The 21910-nt window shown below is 35.6% G+C and overlaps 1 protein-coding gene across 7 annotated transcripts in view; it reads left to right on the forward strand.

Moving 5' to 3' along the window:
• NAV3 (neuron navigator 3) overlaps nt 1-21910 on the forward strand; it is a 785517-nt gene that overhangs the window by 527312 nt on the left and 236295 nt on the right. For all 7 annotated transcript variants that reach the window (XM_081061016.1, XM_081061019.1, XM_081061021.1 and 4 more), the window contains exons 3-4: nt 17134-17251; nt 17904-17956. In XM_081061016.1, coding sequence (XP_080917142.1) covers nt 17134-17251; nt 17904-17956 — 171 coding nt within the window. The remainder of the gene's footprint in view (nt 1-17133; nt 17252-17903; nt 17957-21910) is intronic.

A 21910-nucleotide genomic window follows, 5' to 3' on the forward strand; every position in this document is an offset into this window, starting at 1 on the left:
GATGGAGTCATAGAGATGAAGATCAAAATCTCATTTTTCATATTGTTAGAACTGTTGGAGAATTGTAGCCATGAGGCAACAATACACTTTATAATCCTGCACCCCAGAATCAGTCAAAGGTACCCAGTTATAGACATGGGCAGCCTGGAATAACCAACAAATTGTGATTATCATAAACCCAAATATATGAGAGCCAAAAATCAATGCTGATAAGAGCTGTAGCTTATCAACTGACTTGGGAAAGATTGGCTAGCAATAAGTGTTGAGTTGTATATTTTTCCCACATAGCTAAATCCGTTACATTGGTGTTAACGTGAACATTCAAATATGAAAGATTAAAAATCTACTGGAAAACATAGGGTTAAAGTGGCATATTCTTAAAGAAAGCTGTTATTTTATGGATGTATAAGGGCAATTCAAGGACAAGCGGCTTGACAAATTGTAATGTTACCCTTTTTGTGGTTTATTCCAACAGAGAAGATAGTATGATATTTTTGAAAATGCATGAGGACTGAGGAGAAAGAAGCAATTTCAAACCTGGCTGTGTGACTTGCTATTTATTGACTGTAGGCAAATTGGTGAACGGATTTTATTCTCAATTGTCTTCTATGTAAAATGAATGTAACAGTGCCCACCCATTTCATAGGGTCCTTTGGAGGATAAATGAAATAATACCTGTAAAGTGCCCACCCACGGTAGTAAATATCTTCGTGGGAACTATTGCAATTAGACCAAAGCTCTAATTCTGAGTGTGTGTGAGTGAACTTTGAGTTCGAGAGCTTCTGGTCATTTGTGTAAAAGAAGCTACTGCTTCTGTCAGCCCTGAAGACACTCCTTAATCTAGCCATTAGTTCCAATTGCCTGCTATCCCTGAAGATTCCAGAATAGCTGCCCTGGGATAAATCCCTGCCTTGGTATTTTAAAACCTCTAAGCTGTGAACTACTGCTTTAAATTCAATCTCCTAATTGCTTTTCTGGTCACTGGGATCTTGTGAATAAGCTGGTTCTTTTCTGATCCCTTCATCTTTTAGTTATTGACCTACCTCCTTCTGGGAAAATTCCTCATCAGAGTTTGTTCTGAGTTTTGCAGTTGCCATGTGCCACCTCCTGACTTTGTTGTCCTACAAAAGTGTTGGTCTCACTTTCTGAACCTGAACAGACCACTCCGAAGTGGTTTGCCCTTTCAGCCCATGTGCCAGCTGCCCTTACCTTTTTCCAGCTTTTCTTGTCCCCTTGACTTGTGTTTCTCAACCTATTTGTGGTCCCAAAACCCTCCTTTTACCCGTGGCTCTTTCTATTGGAATGATAAATAATCAACATTCATATTATTGATTAGAATCCAAGTCTCACTGCACCATTTTTTTTCCTAGAAGACCAAAAAAGGTTCTTTCTAATTTTATTAGAATACCTGTAAGATAATGCTTTGAAATAAATTTTAATTATATAAAAATACATTATAGAAAATTTTTAGAAAATGTGCATAAATTTAATCACTCTAATTTTAGGTACTGTTATGTCCTGCATTTGCTTCTTGTATCTTTGTGGGTATATCTCAAGATTGTTTTATATTCTACTTTGTTTTTGCATCATACTTTTTTATTTTGCTAAGCAAGTATCATAATTTCTATTTTTCATGGCTACTTAATATTTCATAGGGTGATAAACCATATTTAATAATAAGTTCCCTATTATTGGATGTTTATTTCTGATTTTAAATACTATAATATTATAGGTGACCATTTCTTGGCACATAAATATACATAAAAAAGAGAATAAAGGAATGTCACAGAGCTATATAGCAAGCCTAGAGCCACTTTGAGAAAAAATGTCTTTTCTAATGACTCCAAAATTCTACCACCTAGATTTTGATAGTGAAGCATTTTGAATTTTAAAAACCAATGCTTATGTTTTTACATACTTCACACACACACACACACACACACACACACACACAAATATCACAGCTAAAATAGAAGAGAGGCACTTTATGGATTTAAAAATTGATCATCTTCCAAAAGTTTAAAAATGTGTTTCACTAAAATTTGGAACTGCCATTGCCATAGCAACCATGTCATAAATGACAGTTTATGGCAGTGCACTTAACAGTGTACCTAAACCCATATTACCTCTTCTGTAAGTCTGTAAATTAGGACTATGATTATAACACCTACACTATTCAACTAAAAAGATTAATGTGAGGAACAAATGAGATGACTCATTTGTAAATTGTAAAGTAAAATTAGGATATTAGATATATTTAATACTTAGTTCTGTTTTTATCATTATTGAAAAAAAATCCCAAAATGATATACTTATTTCCAAGGATCACAGATGTGCACATTTGACCGATCTATGCTTCCAGCCCCATCCCAGGAGCAGTAGAGAGTCCTCTGAGAGTCCAAGCTCAGAGCTTCAGAAGGAGGAGAGTTCCTAGTGATGAAGAGATCATAATAAGTATTAAACAGATATATATTAAATGAGTTAATGAAAATATATCAGGAATGAAGAGGATGTCCTTGGTAAGGTTTATGGGTCCAAGACAATGGTCTCTGAAAGGGAAACACAAATATCGCTAAGGGATGTTAGTTTTCTATTGAACTTGTAATTGAATCTTGGACATAAGAGAGTTATTCTGTGAAGAATCTTTGGCTGCAAGGAGAGTATCTCTATGATTTAAATCAACACCAGCATGTAACAAACTCTTAGATTTCAGTGGCTCAGCACAGTAGTTGTTTATTTCTCACTCACATAGTCCAAGGTGTTTCCTGGTTTTTGGATGTAGAGCTGGAATGTCACTCGAGAACTCATCATGATGAAAGCTCTGCCATTTTCATTATATGGCTTCCATGTATTCCCAGCTGCCCTGAGTGCAAAAAGGATGGAGAATACAAAATGGGATATATTTATGCATCAGGCTTGGAAGAAATTCACATCATTTTCGCTCACATTCCATTGGTGAGAAGTAGTCTACGTTTCCCCACCTAAACACAAGAGAAGGATAGCAAGAAATGAAGTCCCTGTGTGAGAATCTGCTTGCTAGAGGATATTCTGTGCCATGGAAGGTAGAGCACCAATTTTGGCAAACTGCAGCTAAAATGTAATAGGTTCTCTGACATGGGGTTGGAGTAGGGGGCTTCTAGTATTGAAGCAGCTGGAAGTATATCTCTGGTTGGATCAACTCTTCCTAAAAAGTAAGTTGTAGTTGTACACTCATCCATTTTCAATATACATAGCTGATATATACAAGATTAGACAATTAAATTTGCAAACTCATTCTAGAAAAAGTGCTACATACCTCATTGCTGAATATCACTATGGTCACTTTTGAAATATTCCCCTTGGGAAGCTATGCACTGACGCCAGAGCTTAATCCACCCTTTGAAGCAATTTTGGAACTTTTTTTCTGGGATGGCCATCAGAGCTGTTGTCGTATTACCTTTGATGACCTGAATGTCATCAAAATGTCTTCCTTTCAATATTTCCATTATCTTCGGGTAAAGAAAGAAGCCATTGGGGGCCAGATCAGGTGAGTAGGGAGGGTATTCCAATACAGTTACTGTTTACTGGCTAAAACCTCCCTCACAGACAGTGCCCTGTGAGCTGGTGCATTGTCGTGATGCAAGAGCCATGAATTGTTGGCAAAATGTTCAGGTCGTCTAACTTTTTCACGCAACCTTTTCAGCACTTCCAAATAGTAAACTAGGTTAACTGTTTGTCCTGTTGGTGCAAATTCATAATGAATAATCCCTCTGATATAAGAAAAAAAAGGTTAGCAACATCTTTGCAACAGGTTCACAAACTTAATTGTCATACCTTCACGTGTGTGTGTGTGTGTGTGTGTGTGTATACCCTTCCTTGCAATAGACTAGGTAATAGATCAGATATGGACTGAGAAGAAACTCCAGATAAGGATATTTTATGGAAATAAATTAGTTTCTATGTCTCATTAATGCAATTAAAAAACAAAAGTCAGTCAATCTCAATATTCATGTGCACTAGGTATTGAAATTTTTGCGTATTTATACTGGGATAATATATTTTTAAATGTAATTTATAGATAACATGTTTCATTGATTACAATAACAATGGCTTATTATGTATGATACAACTTGCTTTTGCAAATGTTTTCTATTATAGTTAATTCTTCATTAATACTGTGAGATAGGCAGGGTAGATAAAAATACAATCTTTGCTGTAAAGAAGAGGAAACTCAAGATCTGGTAGTAGTAAGTGGTGGGACTGGGAAAAGAGCCCAGAATTTCTGACTTCAGGATCCACTTCTGACAACCTTCAAAAATTTTACTGTATTTCTTTTCTTAGAGGGTTTGGAGATTGGAGAACAACATCAACTGAAATCAGTCTTTCTGCCTAGTGAGAAATTTTATTTCCTGAGTCTTCCGTGGTTCACATAACTCTTCACATACCTCTTGAAGAATGATTTTATTCACAGGGATAGGTTTATAAGGAAACAGACTATAAAATTTGGTTTAGAGGCTTGAAATTGAAAAATTGGTCAATTTAGAATCTTTGGTTGTTATTTGCTACTTTGTATTTCTATATAAATATAGTATGAAATCATATAGTGAGCGTTTTTTTGTGTTTTTTCCCCATTTTTATTTTTCTGTTCCATTTTACTTAATGTTGTGCAATAATTTATAAGAGATTCAAATAGAATCTTTAGCAATCTTGTAATTGGTTACATTTAAAATGAAAAGATTTCAGGATAGAATTGGAGATTTTTAAGGTGGCTGTTAATATAACGATTTCTAAAGTCTTGGCACTCTTTTAGTAGTCAAGAAACTTACGTGACTATTTGTACTTGCAGTGTGACAAAGCTGTCCAGTAGCAGCCACTATTGGTTAATGGTCTTGGAGTTATGTGGCTCTAGCCCCTACCCGTGGTGATTTGGAGCTATAGCATGTCACTGGAGAGAAACTGCCTACAGGAAGCTGATAAATTGTTTCGGGTGGAGTATGGATTGGATTCATTAAAGTGTCCTTAGCAAACAGCAAACTAGACAGCAGATCTCACCATGTGTCATATATATATATAATTATTACAATTTAGAATAACGTAAAAAATATATTTATGAAAATAGAATGTGCTCTAATGGGGGTCAGCAAAATCTTCCAAATACTGTTGTGTTTGCCTAGAGTTCATATAATAAAAAGGGAAGAAAAATGTCAAGAACACAAATAATTTGAAAAAGTCTTTTTGTTTCCCCAGAGCTTTCTCTCCTGCTGCCTATCAGGTGGACATATTAGTAGCCCGAGGGTGCTGCACTTTTATTTCCATTAATTTCCACTGCTGCTTTTTAGCACAACAGGAAGTATGTTTTTCCTCAGATTCCAAGTTCTATGTTTTTACCTAAGTAAATGTACACCACCCCTTTTTAAATAAATAAGTAAATGATTTTCCATCTTGAAAAAATTTTGAAAGAGATGCCTAACTTTATCACTAATAATTTAAAAGATTTTATACATAGGGATTTTAGCTTTCTCCCAGACAGAAGTGCTGGCAGAATCCATTATTTCTCTGTTGAGCCCTCCACCCTCCTGGGGTGCAGACCCAGGAGGCTGCAATAGCTGAGTCTCCATCAACCTGGCTAACACCATTCACCTCGCCCTGGTATTCCCTCAGACCCCACCCTATCCAATTTGTGGATCCAGACAAGCCTCTTCCAGTGGCTTTTCCATACAAATGGCCTGTCTTGGCTCATGCTGCAGACTTTCCTAAAATGTCTTAAAGGTTCACAAACCCCAAACTAACAGCATCTGGCCTACACATGCCCCGTACGTCATGCCGCGAGAACTCAAGCTCAGCACTAACAGCACCAGCCTAGGTTCTCAGCTTGACCTTTCCCAGACATCCCCAAGCCCAGCATGTGTGGCTACCACCTGCAGATTGCTTTGTGACCCAGGCCAGGAAGCCCTCGGCAGGGCATAGGCAATAGCTGAACTTGGCCTGCAGCTGACGCCTCCCAGGAGGCCCCAGGGCTAGCATGCTCAGTGGCCAGCTTCAGACTGAGCCAGAGCATTACCTGGCTACCTCCAAGGACAACACACCCAAAGGCAGACTGAGTAAGCACCAGAGCCCTGCTGAAGTGAATCTACAATAGCTCCTCCATTGTAGTCATGACCAGTCCTTACAACCAACCAGCCTTAGGGTCAGTCCCTCCCACTGATGTGCAAATAGCAACCAAGGCTCAAATACAATAACAGAGCACACACAACCCACACAAGAGGCATACCTGTAACACCTGGCTCAGGTGACCAGAGAAACTGCCACTGGACCCCAAAAGACACCTTAATGCATAAGGCCGCTATACTAAGAACAGGAGACATAGTAGCTCTATCTAATACATAGAAACAAAAACAGAAGGCAACCAAAATGAGGAGACAAAGAAACATGTCTCAAATGAAAGAATAGAACAAAGCTCCAGACAAAGAACTAAATAAAATGGAGTCAAGCTATCTACCAGATTCAGAATTCAATACTGGTTATACAGATGCTCAATTAACTTAGAAGAGTAGATGAAATCAGTGAGAAATTTAACAAAGAGATAGAAAACATAAAAATGGATATTGAAAACACAAAAAAAGAACCAGTCAGAAATGAAGAATACAACAACTGAAATAAAGAATATATTACAAGGAATCAGCAGTTTATTCAGTGAAGCAGAGGATCGAATCAGCAATTTAGAAGTTAAGGTAACAGAAACACTCAATCAGAACAGTAAAAAGAAAAAAAAAGAATCCCCAAAAAATGAGGACAGTTTAATGGGCCTCTGGGACAACATCCACCATACCAATGTTCACATCATAAGGGTACCAGAAGGAGAAGAGCGAGAACAAGGAATTGAAAACCTCTTTGAAGAAATAATGACAGAAAAATTTCCTAACTAGGTGAAAGAAATAGGCATACAAGCCCAGGAAGTGCAGAGAGTCCTAAATAAGATGAACCCAAAGAGGCCCACACCAAGCACATCATAATTAAAACACCGAAGGTTAAAGACAAAGAGACAATCTTAAAAGCAGCAAGAGAAAAACAGTTAGTTATCTATAAGGGAGCTCCCATAAAACTGTCAGCTGATTTCTCAACAGAAACTTTGCAGGCCAGGACAGTATGAAATATTCAAAGTGATGAAAAGCAAGGACCAATAACTAAGATCACTTTACCCAGCAAAGCTATCATTTAGAATGGAAGGACAAATAAAAAGCTTCCCAGACAAGAAAAAGCTAAAGGAGTTCATCACCATCAAACCAGTATTACAAGGAATTATAGGGTGACTATTTTTAATAATAATAAGAAAAAACAAAGATAATAAATATGAATAATAAAATGGCAGTAACTACATATCTATCCACAGTTACCCTAAATGTAAATGGATTAAATGCTCCAATCAAAAGATATGGTGGCTCAATGGATAAGAAGATAAGACCCTTACATATGCTCCCTGAAAATAAGACCCTTACATATGCTCCCTGCAAGAGACTCACTTCATATCAAAAGATACACACTGAAAATAAAGGGATAGCAAAAGATACTTCATGATAATGGAAATAAAAATAAAAAAAAGTCTAGGGTTGCAATACTTATGCCAGACAAAATGGACTTTAAAACAAGAGACAAAGGACCTGGCAATCCTACTTCTAGGTATTTATCCAAAGAAATACAAAAGACTACTTTGAAGGGATATGTGCACCCATATGTTCATTGCAGCATTACTTACAATAGCTAAGATATGGAGGCAACCTGGGAGTCCATCAGTTGGTGAATGGATTAAAAAAGAGGTGGTACATATATACAATGGAATATTACTCCACCAAAAAAAGCAATGAAATCTTGTCATCTGCAACAATATGGATGGACCTGAAGGGTATTGTGCTGAGTGGAGTAAGTCAGAGAAAGACAAATATCATATAATTTCACTTATATGTGAAGTCTAAAGAACAAAATAAACAAACAAAACAGAAACAAACTCATAGATATATAGAGAACATTTTGATGGTTTCCAGCTGGGAAGGGGCTTGGAGGGTGGGTAAAAAAGGAGAAGGGATTAAGAAGGATACAATGGTAGTTGTAAAATTGTCATGGGATCTAAAGTATCACAGGTGTAAAGTATAGCATGAGGAATATAGTCAATAATATTGCAGTGGCTACGCATGGTGTCAAATGGATACTGGATTTATTGGGGTGATCACTTCATGAGTTATATAAATGTCTAGTCACAGCTATATACCTGAAACTAAAATAATATTGTGTATCAACTGCAATTGCAAACTAAAACAACTATTAAAGAATAAAAAATAAAATAAAGCATAGGAATGAATAGTTTGCAGAGCGCATTTATAATCAGTGTGTTTGTGGCCTCTGTTTTTCTTGGTAGCAAGAGCTTAGGAAATAAGGGTAAATACTATATTTAATATTTTGTTATGAGTCTTTTGTTACCTTTCTCTTACATTGAAATAACATTCTCTTTACACTGAAATACGGTTTAAAACTCTAGAAGTAAAACTGTTTTTTATTTGTGAACAATATTATTCTATGCCAGTGGTTCTTATATATTAGTTAACATACATAAGAATTCTTCGGAAGGCTTGTTGAAACTCAAACTACTGGCTCCACTTCCAGAGGTTCTGAGACAGTAGATCTGGGTTGAGGACTGATAATATGCATTTCTAACAAGTTCCCAAATGGCTTAGATGGGATTAGTCCAGGAACCGTACTTTGAGAACTGCTCATTTATATTAATGTTTTTATCAGTCAATTCATCACTGCTAATTATTGGTATGTAAGTGGAAAAACCCAGGTCAGAAGCTTACAAACTGAAATGTTAGAACTTACACATGTTTATTCTCTCTTTGTGTTTCGACATTATTTTCTCCTTTTTTAATTTGTTTAAAATTTAATTTTATTATTAGTTTCAGGTGTACAAAATAACATAATGATTAGACATTTACACCTCTCACAAAGTGATAATAAGTCTACTACCCATCTGACATTGTACATACCATTACAATTCCATTGACTATATTCCCTATGCTGTACTCTACATCCTGTGACTATTATATATATAACACAATAGTTATATATATGTATATATGATATATATGTATGTATATGATATATATATATATATATATATATATATATAGTTACATATAGTTATATATAGTTATAGTTAACATTCAGTATTATTTTATGTTAGTTTTAGGTATCCAGAGCAGTGGTTAGGCATTTATATAATCTATAAAGTGATTCCCCTGATAACTCCAGTACCCATCTGATACACTACATAGTTTTTACAACATTATTGATTATACTCCCCTACTGTATTTCGCATCCCCATGACTATTTTGTGACTACCAATTTGTACTGTCTAATCCCTTTACCTTCTCCTCCAACCCCAACCCCCCACCCATCTAGCAACCATCAGTTTGTTCTCTGTGCCTATGATGCTATTTCTGTATGTTTGCTTGTTTATTCTGCTCTTTAGATTGCACATATAAGTGCCACAATATGGTATTTGTCTTTCTCAGTCTGACTTATTTCTCTTAGCCTAATATCCTCTAGGTCCATCCATGTTGTTGCAAATGGTAAGAGCTCATTGTTTTTTATGGCAGAGTAGTACTTCGTTGTATAAATGTGCCACAATTTCTTTATCAAATTGTCTGTTGATGGGCATTTTCGTTGTTTCCATATCTTGGCTATTGTGAATAGTGCTGCATTAAACATAGGGGTGCGTATATTTTCTTGAGTTACTGTTTTGCGTTTCTTTGAATAAATAGCCAGAAGTGGAATTGCTAGGTCATAAGGTAGTTCTATGTCCAGTTTTTTGAGGAACCTCCATACTGTCTTCTATAGTGGCTGTACCAATTTGCAATCCCACCAACAGTACATGAGGGTTCCCTTTTCTCCACATCTGCATTAGCTCTTGTTTGTTGATTTATTGATGATAGCCATTCTGACAGAAGTGAAGTGGCATCTCATTGTGGTTTTTATTTGCATTTTTCTGGTGATTAGTGGCATTGAGCATCTTTTCATATGTCTGTTGGCCATGTGTATGACCTCTTTGGAAAAATGTCTGTTTATGTCCTCTGAACATTTTTTAATTGGATTGTTTTTGTTTTGTTTTTTAGTGTAGAGTTAGTTATATGAGTTTTTTAAAATGAATTTTGGATATTACGCCTTATCAGATGTATCATTGGCAAATACATTTTCCCATTCAGTAGGATATCTTTTTGTTTTGTTGATAGCTTCCTTTGCTGTGAAAAAACTTTATAGTTTGATGTAGTCCCTTTTGTTTTGTTTTTTTCTTTTATTTCTCTTGCCGGAGGAGATATATCAGTAAAAATATTACTAAGGGTACTGTCTGCGAATTTACTTCCTGTATTTTCTTCCAGGAGTTTTACGGTTTGGGGTCTTACATTTGAGTCTTTAATCTTAACATTATTTTCTCATACATATTTTCTGCCATATTATTTGGAATTTGAAGGATGGTTGCTAATATTTACCTTAACTTTATTTGCTCTATTTACATCAATTATCAGATTGAGATAAAAAGAAGGTAATAGAATCTCAAATGTCATGGTTTATTTTTTCTCCTAGAAAAGTTCTCTTAAATGTTTTCCTAAAATACTTTTGATACAGTTTAATGTGCAGATTTTAGCTCATGTTCTCACCTGCATTATTGTAATTTTGCATTCTGTTAGGATGGATGCCCCATAGCATACTCTATTGTTGCCAGATGTTGTAGCGGTCAAATAAAGGACTTTTCCCCCTATTTTGAGATGGATGTCAGATGCAATGGAAATAACTACAGGAAGCTGGAATTAGGGATGGCTCATAAATGAAATATTTCCTTTCGGGTGGACTAGAAGTACAGATTCTGAGCCAAAAAACTCTGAATTCTATGCAGACTTATTGTTGTGACCTGGAGAAAATACTTCACCTCTTTTTTTCAAGATTCTCATCTCTAAAATGGAATAATAGTATCTTCTTACAGAGCTTGGAGGATTGAATGAGTTACACCATTTATGGTATTTAAAACAGTGTCTTACTCTCAACACTATTATTAGTAGACACTACGTCTTGGAGAAAGAATGCTATATAGCCGCCTTTATTTTATTTTATTTTTTTCATGCTGCTGGTAGCAGTGGAAATTTGATTGAAGTTAAGTGAAAGAAAATTTAAATTAGTACCAGAATTGTGCTGTATAATTACATCTAACTCTTTTTTCAAAAGTTTACAAAACGCCATAGTCTCTAGACAAAAAGATTATTAATAGGCACCATGCATTTAAGACAGAAGAGGTGGTTCTTCATTATGTGTTTCAATTTCTGACACAATATTTGATGGATTGTCCACATTAATGATGAAATTGCCCAGGGTGATTATAAGGTTAGAGGGGAAAACACTGACTCTGGAAACAAAGTATTCAGTACATTTGGAGTGGCAAGATGGATTAGAGAGCGACATATATGGCTATATATGTATATATTCATTTATATGGCTTTAAATGAATGCTGAGAAGTCTTCAGAAGAGTGTGGGGAGTGATGATTTGGATACATATATGGCCTTAAATGAATGCTGAGAAGTCTTCAGAAGAGTGTGGGGAGTGATGATTTGGATACAGAATTAAGTAGCTAGAATGCCACCTGATAGGCAAGATGGGGGAGAGATTGGACAGTCATCTTTGCAGAGAACACCTGGTGGGTTCCCAAAAATGGCTCACCTGTTTCCTGTCCCCTTTTTCCTTTCCTCCTTGGGACACACCATATATGAGGTCGGGTAATTAAGTTTGCAAACTCATCCTAGGAAAAGTGCTACATACCTCAGCTGAAAATTACTATGGTCACCTTCACAGTACTTCCTTGGGAAGCTATACACCAACATCAGCACCTACTCCACCCTTCAAAGCAATTTGGGAACTCTTTTTCTGGAATGGCCATCAGAGTTTTCATCGTATTACCCTTGATATCCTGAATGTCATCAAAATGTCTTCCTTTCAATATTTCCTTTATCTTCGGGTAAAGAAAGCTGTCATTGGGGGCCAGATCAGGTGAGTAGGGAAGGTGTTCCAATACAGTGATTTGTTTACTATCTAAAAACTCCCTCAGACAGTGCCATGTGGGCTGGTGCAATGTCCTGATGCAAGAGCTGTGAATTGTTTGTGAAAGGTTCAGGTCGTTTAACTTTTTCACCCAGCCTTTTCAGCACTTCCAAATAGTAAATTTGATTAACTGTTTGTCCAGGTGGCACAAATTCATATTGAATAATCCCTCTGATATCAAGAAGGATTAGCAACGTTGTTGCAACAAGTTCGTGAACTTAACTGTCAGACCTCCTATGCATTATTCTTTTTGATGTTGCCCATGGTACCTAATGCAACACTGCTGGTCAGTGTTGGCTGCTTTAATTTTATTATGCCACAGTTTGTATTAGGACCTTAGTTATGTTCTTTATGAAGAAACTACAGGTGAAAAAAATCAGCACATACTGTACCCAGTACAGTAAACCCTATCCTTTTCCTTTCAGCTTACATTTATTTCTGTTCATGTAAAAGTTTCCCATCCCTAATATGAAAATAGAGAGATAACATTGCATTCCAAGGTGAGATTTTTGACTATAAATTTCAAAAGAGAAGTGCAGTTGTATATAAAAATATCAATATAATTTCAGTTATTAAGTGAAAGGCATATTCCAAAATTATTAATTCATTCAATCCTCACAATAATCCCTTTAGTAGATAATACTATTACGGCCATTTTACTGATGAGAAAACTTTGTCACTGAGAGTAAATAAATGTTCAATTAATGGCCACATGGACAGTAATTGGCAGAGCAGAAATTCCAGCAAGTAGAATGTTCCTCAAAGAATGCATGCTATTGCCTAATAATCCCTAAAATTTATGCTGGTAAGTATGAAATATAAAATGTGCCATCGTACCTTTGATTTTTGTCATTTTTAATTACTATAAGTGAATTATTATGAACACAATTGTGCTAGAAATTATAAGTAGCCCTTTGATAAATGTAATCTCATTAATTCTTCTGAATTACCAAAATGTAATTATTACATGAGATGACATTTATATTAATAATATCGCAGTTTAAACTGTTGAGGAAAAATCGCTTCATATGTGTGGATGTAAATCATATTTAAAGCTTTCGCCATAACCTCGATGACTCAAATACTCATTACTCTGGTACAGAAAATAGTAAATATTGATTTATGATTAATTTAATGTTGTTCTCAATTATTTTAATTTCTTCATTAAAAAACTTGTAATTAATTCTTCATAATCCTACAAAATACATTACTACACATTTTGTAGTTCATTTAACTGAGGCTAAGAGGTTAAATATTGTGATTATTTTTTTATGGAAATGAACCAAGGGCAATTTTGTAGTTCAGATCCAAAATCCAGACATGATTTCACCATTCTGTTTTATTTATTTGAGCGGACTTAAATGACACTTGACAAGGCTGTTTGCATTCTCTCTCATCAGAATATTACAATAAGTTTATTGACGAGTTTTAAATAAATTTATATTTTACGTGACCTTTAAGACTGTCTCATTAAAAACACACCTCATATTTTCACTTCTTTAAAATGAATTTTTTAAGATAGAAAAATATATTTATATGTCATATCCAAAATATATATTTATACATTGCTTTGTAATTATTTTATGTCCTTATCTAGATTATAACATTCTTTTGAAAGGTGCTGATTTACCTGAAGGGTCTCAGGTATCTTTTATATATGTTTAGTAGGAAGAATAGGTCAAATAAAGCATATAGGACTTATTCTTTAATGGAGATTTATTGTACATTCATTTTTGTAGTCCAAATTGGTTTTGTTGATAGCAACCAAAGTCAGAACTACAGTCTGAGCAAAGTTCACATGTTAGAGATGCTGGACCAGTCAAAGCTCTTAGCCTTGGTATTCTGGTTGGGATTCCATATTGTTTCGTGAGCTAAATCAGAGGCTTTTCCAAAAAGGTCTTAAAGCCAACCAGTTGGCTTCCCATTGGTTTTCTCACCTATGTCCCAGGAGCGATTTGGATACAGGCTGAGGCACTGTTGACATGCATTTGGAGAATGAAAATATTCTTGTTTTCATTTTTAACATAGTCCATTCTGTGTATATTTAAATAAATATTTTTTCCATTAATTTAATGTCTTTATAAAACCAAATCTATGCAATATGGAGTTTTATGGAAGTGATATTTCGATGGAGACATTGTAATTCTGGATGAGAACACAACAGCCTTAAAATGAAATACATTCCTCTGAGTTTGGATGGTGGACAGATTTGTGGGCCAGTGAGTCAGAAGACAGAAGGGGTCAGAAATGTGAGTCGTGTCAGAAGCAAAGAGTATAATTGCTTCAGTCTTCTATTGCCAATACTCTCAAATTTTTTAACTTCTGGCAGATGATAACTTGAGCAAATATTCATTGGAAAGCCATCAGAGCAAATAAAAACTAGATGCCATAATAATGATAATAACAGACGTTTCTTCAGGACTAACTGTGACAGGTCCTATACAAGCATTAGCTTATGAAAGTCGGACAATTAAGTTTGTGAACTTTCCACCATGCATTTACAAGGTGGAAAGTTCACAAAGTTAATTGTACTTTTTCGTATTTAGTCCTGACACAATCCTGTAATGTAAGTATTACTATTTTTGTTTTGTAGATGAGCAGTCTGAGGTTTAGAAAGGATAAGTAACTTGTTCAAGGTCTCAGTGGTGGTAGGTGCTCTGCTGGCCCTCAAAGCCAGGCCTCTCTGACTCTAAAACTCATGTTCTTCATCTCTATGGGGTTTTGGAAAGTCAATCAACTGGACCTTATAACTTGCTGTCTATGGTACAGGCACAAATTAAGTCTGGCTCAACCTGAAATTTCTACTAGAAGGCCAAACAATTAATGCTATGCTTTGATTGATGCATAGCTTAGGGGGAAGGGCTCAGTGTTATAAATTCTAAGTAGTACAAATCCTTATACAAGTAAAATTTTACTATAATACAAGAAGAATACAATCATAATTTAGGGAGATGGTCAAATAAAAGTGTATCTACAAATCATGTGTTGGTTTTCTAATTCAAGAGACAATGTACGAGTTATTTTTCTCACACTTTAATATCTTCAACATAAAGAATATCATGAACATGGATGAAGGAGATGTAATTTTGCTCTCAGATATATTTTTTTTATGCGACTGGATGCTTCCAATTATGTCTGTCTTTCAGGAAACTTAATTACTACCACATATGCATTAAGATACAACATTATATTTTCCAAAATAAAGAAACACTCTCTTTTTCTTCTATGTTGTATTTTCAAATATTTGTACCTAGGATCCATTAAAAAATACTTAGAAACACTCTCTTTTTCTTCTATGTTGTATTTTCAAATATTTGTACCTAGGATCCATTAAAAAATACTTAGCAGCCCCACTTTTAGGTGTTGGTCCTATAAAAATACTAGCATATGAATGTGCAAAGATAGACATAGAAAGATGTGTCTTACAAGTTTCTATGTAATGGAAACATTGAAACAAATTAAATATCTTTCAATGAGAGATTTATATCATGTACAATTGAACATTAAAGATACTGAGGAAAAATAAATGTGGAATGGTTTTAGAAGTGTTATTAAAATATTGTTACACAAAAAGTTGAAAATTGAGAATGATATATAAAATTTGAGCCAGGTTTCATTAAAAATCCTATTGTGCACATGCGCATGTGTGTGTGTGTGTGTGTGTGTGTGTGTGTGTGTGTGTATGATATGATACCATGTGGTGAAGTGTAAGAGAATAGAGAAGACTTTCAAAATATTCATTCCAAATTATTCAGAAGTGGGTGGGGTTGCAAGTTGTGGGAAGGCTTTCACTTCTAATTTATTTTATTTTTACAAAAAAAAAAGTGAGTTGGTTTTGTTAGATATAAAAAAGCATTTTACAATTTGTTTGGCATTCAGTGCTCATGACTGTAAAATACAACTTATCTTTCAGTCTAATGTATCCTATTTTCAGAATCTTGTTTTAATTATAGACTTAGCAACTGTCTGTGATTTCTTATCCTCTCTGCCTTTCTGTATCTCATACCCTCTGTGGAGAAGCCCTTCCCTTCACTTCTTATGTTCAGGTTGCTTTATATTCCCAGTTCTAACTCCAGTGCTTCTATAACACATTTTTATGTGCATGTTTCTTAGTCAGTTCCCCTCCTCAATTCTCATTTCAAATTTTGCATTCTTATACTGTATTACATATCATAGTCTGTCTTGCAAAAAGCTTACTAATATGTTTATATGAGCCACCCATGAAATTGAAGTCTTAACACTTTATTTCCTTTCAGTTGGATTATATTACATTAGTAGGGGCTCCATAACATTTGAAAAACTACTAACATTTTATTTTTGTGAAATTTTTGAACATTTTCAGCTTTTCCTTATATCATAATCTGTTGTGGAAGAGTCACCTAAACTCTATTTAAAATTGCCAACCTATTCAATTCTGTATTGTCATTTGTATGTATTAACTGCATTTGCTTCCTCTCTCTCTTACATAAACATGTTTCAAGAGACTGAAATGAGAGATGACAGTCCAAATAAAATATCATAGGCATCTGCAATTATTTCATAAAATGATGCCAAAATACTGTCACATACAGTATCGCATGTGACAAATTTAATAAAGTCTTCTTAGAGAAACACAAATTTTTATAGTACGGTTTCTGTAGAAGTCAGTCCAGGTGGCTTCCTTCTACAAAGATATGCAGGATTATTTACAATATGATACAGCCAGGGGAAAGAGAGTGAAATCCAAACTGATATGCAAACAGGAGTCATTTGGGAAGGAAGAGGTTTTGCTGTGTCACAAGTGACTGGTCCCTGGTTTTGAAAGAGAGTGAATCATCCCCCTTTGAAACAAGAGATAAGTGGGGGCAAAGAGCTGTTTAAAAATTATTTTACAACTATTTCCTTTTGAGCCATGACTTCTTAAGCTGGAATGTGATCCAGAATAGCTTCCCTTTGAATGCAACATTTGTCTTAAGCATTTTTATTATCTCTCTTTTCCCTCATCCCATTTCACTTCTTCCCTCCCTCTGTTAAACAGATTTACACCGACTGGGCCAACCACTACCTAGCAAAATCGGGCCATAAGCGGCTGATCAAGGATTTGCAACAAGACATCGCAGACGGAGTATTGCTAGCCGAAATCATCCAGATCATCGGTAAGACCTGCCCTCAGAGAAACCATGAAAGTCTCTGCTCCCACCCCTTTTGGTAAAATACAGTTTAAGTGGAATTCATACAAACTCGGTCTATGGGTCTCTGAGATTAATGTAGCCCTCCCATGATTTAATTAAAAATGTTTATGTGAGAATGTTTGAAAAGGGCACTTTGGCCATACTTTTAAATAGTTAGAACTGTATCTTTACATACACTGAATTGTCAGAAATGAACGCTTCATTAAACCATATGTCTCCCATGTGTGCATTTCATTAACTGCAGCAACTCATATACTTGGAGATTCCGTGAAACTGTATCCTGATCCAGCAGTGACAATTGTGAAAGGTTTCATGTCAGCAGTCATTTGGCACAGGCAAAAGAATTAGCAGCAACTTCCTTCTCACTCTCTCCTTTTTTTTCTTTCTTTCTTTCTTTTTTTTTTTTTTTTTTGCCTGATTTGTGCATATGGAATTGGAGTCTGCTAACAAGTGTGTCCTCTTGTACAAGGCTTGGGAGACAGAGTAAATGGAGCAGGAGCATTTTGCTTAGTGTTTTTGTTTTGTTTTTTCTTAGTCTCATTTTCAGTGTGTTTCACTTCATTGCTTAAGCATGTCATTCTTTTTTTCTCTCTTTTATTTTGTTTCTTGGCTTTAGCAAATGAAAAAGTTGAAGATATCAATGGATGTCCTAGGAGTCAATCTCAGATGGTAAGAATCATATTTATTCTAAATATAATGCTTATTTTCACTTCCAGATTCAACGGCCTGTGTAAATGGACTAGAAAATTCTTTTGCATGACTTCCTGTTTGTTTTAGAAGCCATGGAATCACATTATATCCTGTGATGATTTGGATGTAATTTATGAACACGTGATAGCATCAATACAGTTCAATATGTCTGACTCCTGAGTAACATACTTATATCTCCAGATTTTTTAAGTCCATCCTTGACATCTTTTTTGTTCTGATGTCTGAATAATTTAACACTGGTCTTGGGGGCAATAAAACCCATTTCCAATTTTAACTGGAGCCTTTTAGTCTGAACAACTGGCTTGAAGAATAGAACTTTCCATGTGTATTTTTAAAATACATAAATAGTATTTTCTTTGTTCATAACCAAGTCCAGTGTAAACACATGGCTTCTTCCGCACTTTGGGAAATAGCTCTAAAAGCACGTTGCTGGGGGCCTGCTGAGCAGTGACTAATTGTGAGACATGCTTTTCCGGAAAGGCATCCATCTAGAAGTCTGTCTCCATTTCAGTCTTCTCTCATCTTTACCGACTGGTAAAACTTGAGTATTATAATACAATCATAGATTGATTAAATGCTGAAATAAAAACCTCACCCCTTTCTTAATTAAATATTCACAAGCTAATTTTATAGGACAACCTAGAACACGAAATGCCTTTACTCAACTTACATCAGCAGATATAATCAGGATGGTAGCCAAAATCCACAATCTAACACTTCCTTTGAAACTCTTGTTAGCACGGAATAGACATTTCATATAAATGTTATGAGTTCTTAATTGTCAGGGACTGGAAAAATGAAAAAAATATATGGACTTTTTTGACCTGCTGACCTGCTTTCCTTAATGTAAGAAAACTGAAATCCAAAATGGTAAAAGGAATTCATTTTTAAAGCTTGGTTAACTAGCACATCAGGGGTGTGTGTGTGTGTGTGTGTGTGTGTGTGTGTGTGTGTGTGTGTGTGTGTGTGTGTGTGTGTATTTAACATGCATTTAAAGGACCTCTTAACAATGTCATGTACTCTGTGTACCTGCTCTGAAAAAATTCGCTATAAAGAAAGACTCCATAAAATACTTCAGTTTTAAGGAAACTTCCTGATTTAATTACTCTGGACACAAGCATGAATCTATGGAAATTAATTGTACTTGTTTTTTGAAGTTTTACTGAAAGGAATTATAAAACCTTCAGACCCTGCTACAATAAAATCTGTGTGAGGTTGGGAAAGACATGTAACCTCTCTGAGCCTCAGCTTTCTCATCTGAAAAATGAATGCTAAATAGAATGTGATAATAAAATAAAATTATGAACATTCTTTACTACTTAAACTGGTATGTTAATGTGGAGTAGTATTACTACAAACTTTATAAAGAGCACATTCATGAGTTGATACCTATTAAAAGATTTTCCGGGCTTTATACATTGAAAAGCTCTATAGTCCCTGGATATCATATATTATGTTTCTTAAACCGAGTGCTGTTGGTTTTGCTTTCATTGTTTCAACCATGAAAGGAGGTGTTAGATACAAAAACTCTTACCTTCTCTGCTCTCATTCCAATTTGATTCTGATTACCGGGAATTCGACGAATAGCCAAGTAATATTTCCTGACAGGGGATTAAAACACAAAAACAAACCCAAAACAAAAACCCCTCCAAAACTACTAACTGAATAGAGATGCAGTCCTTGGATACTGATCTGAAACATCTCCAGGAGTGTCCAAACTTTATTCAACGTTTTTTACCAAGGACCATATGCGGTAAAATACACAAACAGCTGGGCCACTCACTCGAGGTGAAGTACATATTGCCTCACCTGGTTTATTTAAGTAAACTAAATATATTTTTGGAATTTGCTGCGGGCCAATTAACAATGGATTACTGACCGCAGTTGGCCCGCGGGCTGCTGTGGTCTACCAATTCATGAGAATATCCTCAGGAGATTCTACAAATTCATGAGAATATCCTCATGAGTATCTGACTGATAATTTTTTATTACTTCTTACTCCTTGTTAGCTGCCACATGTCATGTAACATCTAGTATGTATGTCATAGATATTTCTGCTTTTGATAAAAATAATTTAAAACAAAAGAAAAAAAAATGCCTGAGAAGTGCAAATACAGTAAAAAGGTAGTTGGTCCAGCCAAAAAGTATTAGTCGAAATCACATTGGATTTTGAGTAAGAATGACTTGGATCCCAATTTTTTCTGATGTGGTTGAACTTTGAATAATATTGGCAAGCCCTCAATATGTTGACTCAGAAGAAGACATATGACTTAAAAGTAACGTTTTTGGTTGAATTATTTTTGCCTCTGCTCTTAATTGGCATTAGCACTATGTTATGAATGAATAAAAATTCCGGATTTTAACTGAGACAAGAAAGTAGAGGAAAGAAACTTAAAGTAGCATGACTAGGCTTATGAATTTTATGTACCTATTCCAAACAGGATGTTGCCTGTTTCTTTTTCGCATAACAACTGAGAGGTGCTGTGTCAGTACCTAAGTGAGTGCTGTCCTTACTCATGGGACTCCTTTGACCATATATTTTTGTATATCTGATCTTTTGAGGCCTTTAGCTGCTGGTTGTGTTTAATAACACAAGGTATGGTAAAATTAGGTCTGCTACTATTCCTAGACACCTATTGTCTTTATTTAAATTTCAGACTTGAATTTTTTCGGTTATTTTAAGCCTTTATGAATAGAAGCTCTCCTGTGGTATGAGCGTGCAATATGCTGATGGATTCCTATAATAGCCAGGCAGTACATATTTAGCTAATACTATCTGAGTGCCTAAGGTAGCAGATATTGGGACACTTGAGGATCACAGGAGCAAATATTTAATTAATAAAAGCAATAGTGTTGCATAGGAAGAACAAAGGGACTGTTCTTTTGTTCTTCCTATTGAAGGAATGAGAGTGGTGTGTTACAGAAACAGATAGAAGACCACTGTGGTTTCAGCACAGTGTTTGGAACACAGTGTTTGGAGGGGACTCTAAAAGTCTCATCATTTAGGACCAAAGTCATGAGTTTGTGTGTTATTGTTTGTTGGTTGAGGAGCTTTTGGAAAATGTTAAAGCTGGGCTATGGCACGATCTAATGTATATATTTTAAAAAGGTCACCCTAGATGCTTTCTGGGAATTGTAAAAGTCACAAGTGTTGGTCTCCAATTGGATGTGAGAGATGAAGAGTATAGGGAGTAAAAAATGGTCGCTGATTTCTTGGCCTGAACGGGTAAGTGGTTACCATTAAACAATATGATTAAGAGGGGGAGAAAACAGGCTAAAAGGTGGAGGACAGAGGATGACAAATTCATATTTTGACAAGTAGAATTTGAGGTATCCATTGGCCTGTCAAGGAGGACGTGACTTCAGACATTTGGGCATGTGTTTCTGAGGGTCAGAAGTAAGGTATTGGTTAGAATATACCTAGTGAATAGATAATGATTGAAGGCATGGATGAGGACGAGATCTCACAAGAGGTCTGTGTAAAGTCAGAAGGGAAGAAAGCTGCAGTTCTCAACTGGCGAATATGGATATGTTCATGATGAACAGATGTGTAGGAGTCACAAAAGCAAAAGGGTGGTGAGAGAGTGAGAGCATCACTGAGAGAGTGGCTCAACAGATACGGATTGTTAATCCTTAGGGTAGCTATGGGAGCTTACGCTATAGTACTGGGACTCACACAGTGAGATAGGGCAAAGTAAGATGTGCATACGTGGCAGATGCTGTTAGATGTTCCATAGTTAACAAGTTGGTATGCTGGAAAGAGGAAGTTTGTTCTAGTAATTAGACAGGCATCAGTGACCTTTATGTAAACATCTTCTATGGAGTGATCATGGGTTAAGGAGTAACTGAGGGGTGTAGATATCTATTGAGTCTTGAATAATCTTTCTAGGAGTTTCCTGTTGAAGAGAAGAA

The sequence above is a fragment of the Rhinolophus hipposideros genome, assembly GCF_964194185.1.
Source record: "Rhinolophus hipposideros genome assembly, chromosome: 9".
Taxonomy (NCBI): domain Eukaryota; kingdom Metazoa; phylum Chordata; class Mammalia; order Chiroptera; family Rhinolophidae; genus Rhinolophus; species Rhinolophus hipposideros.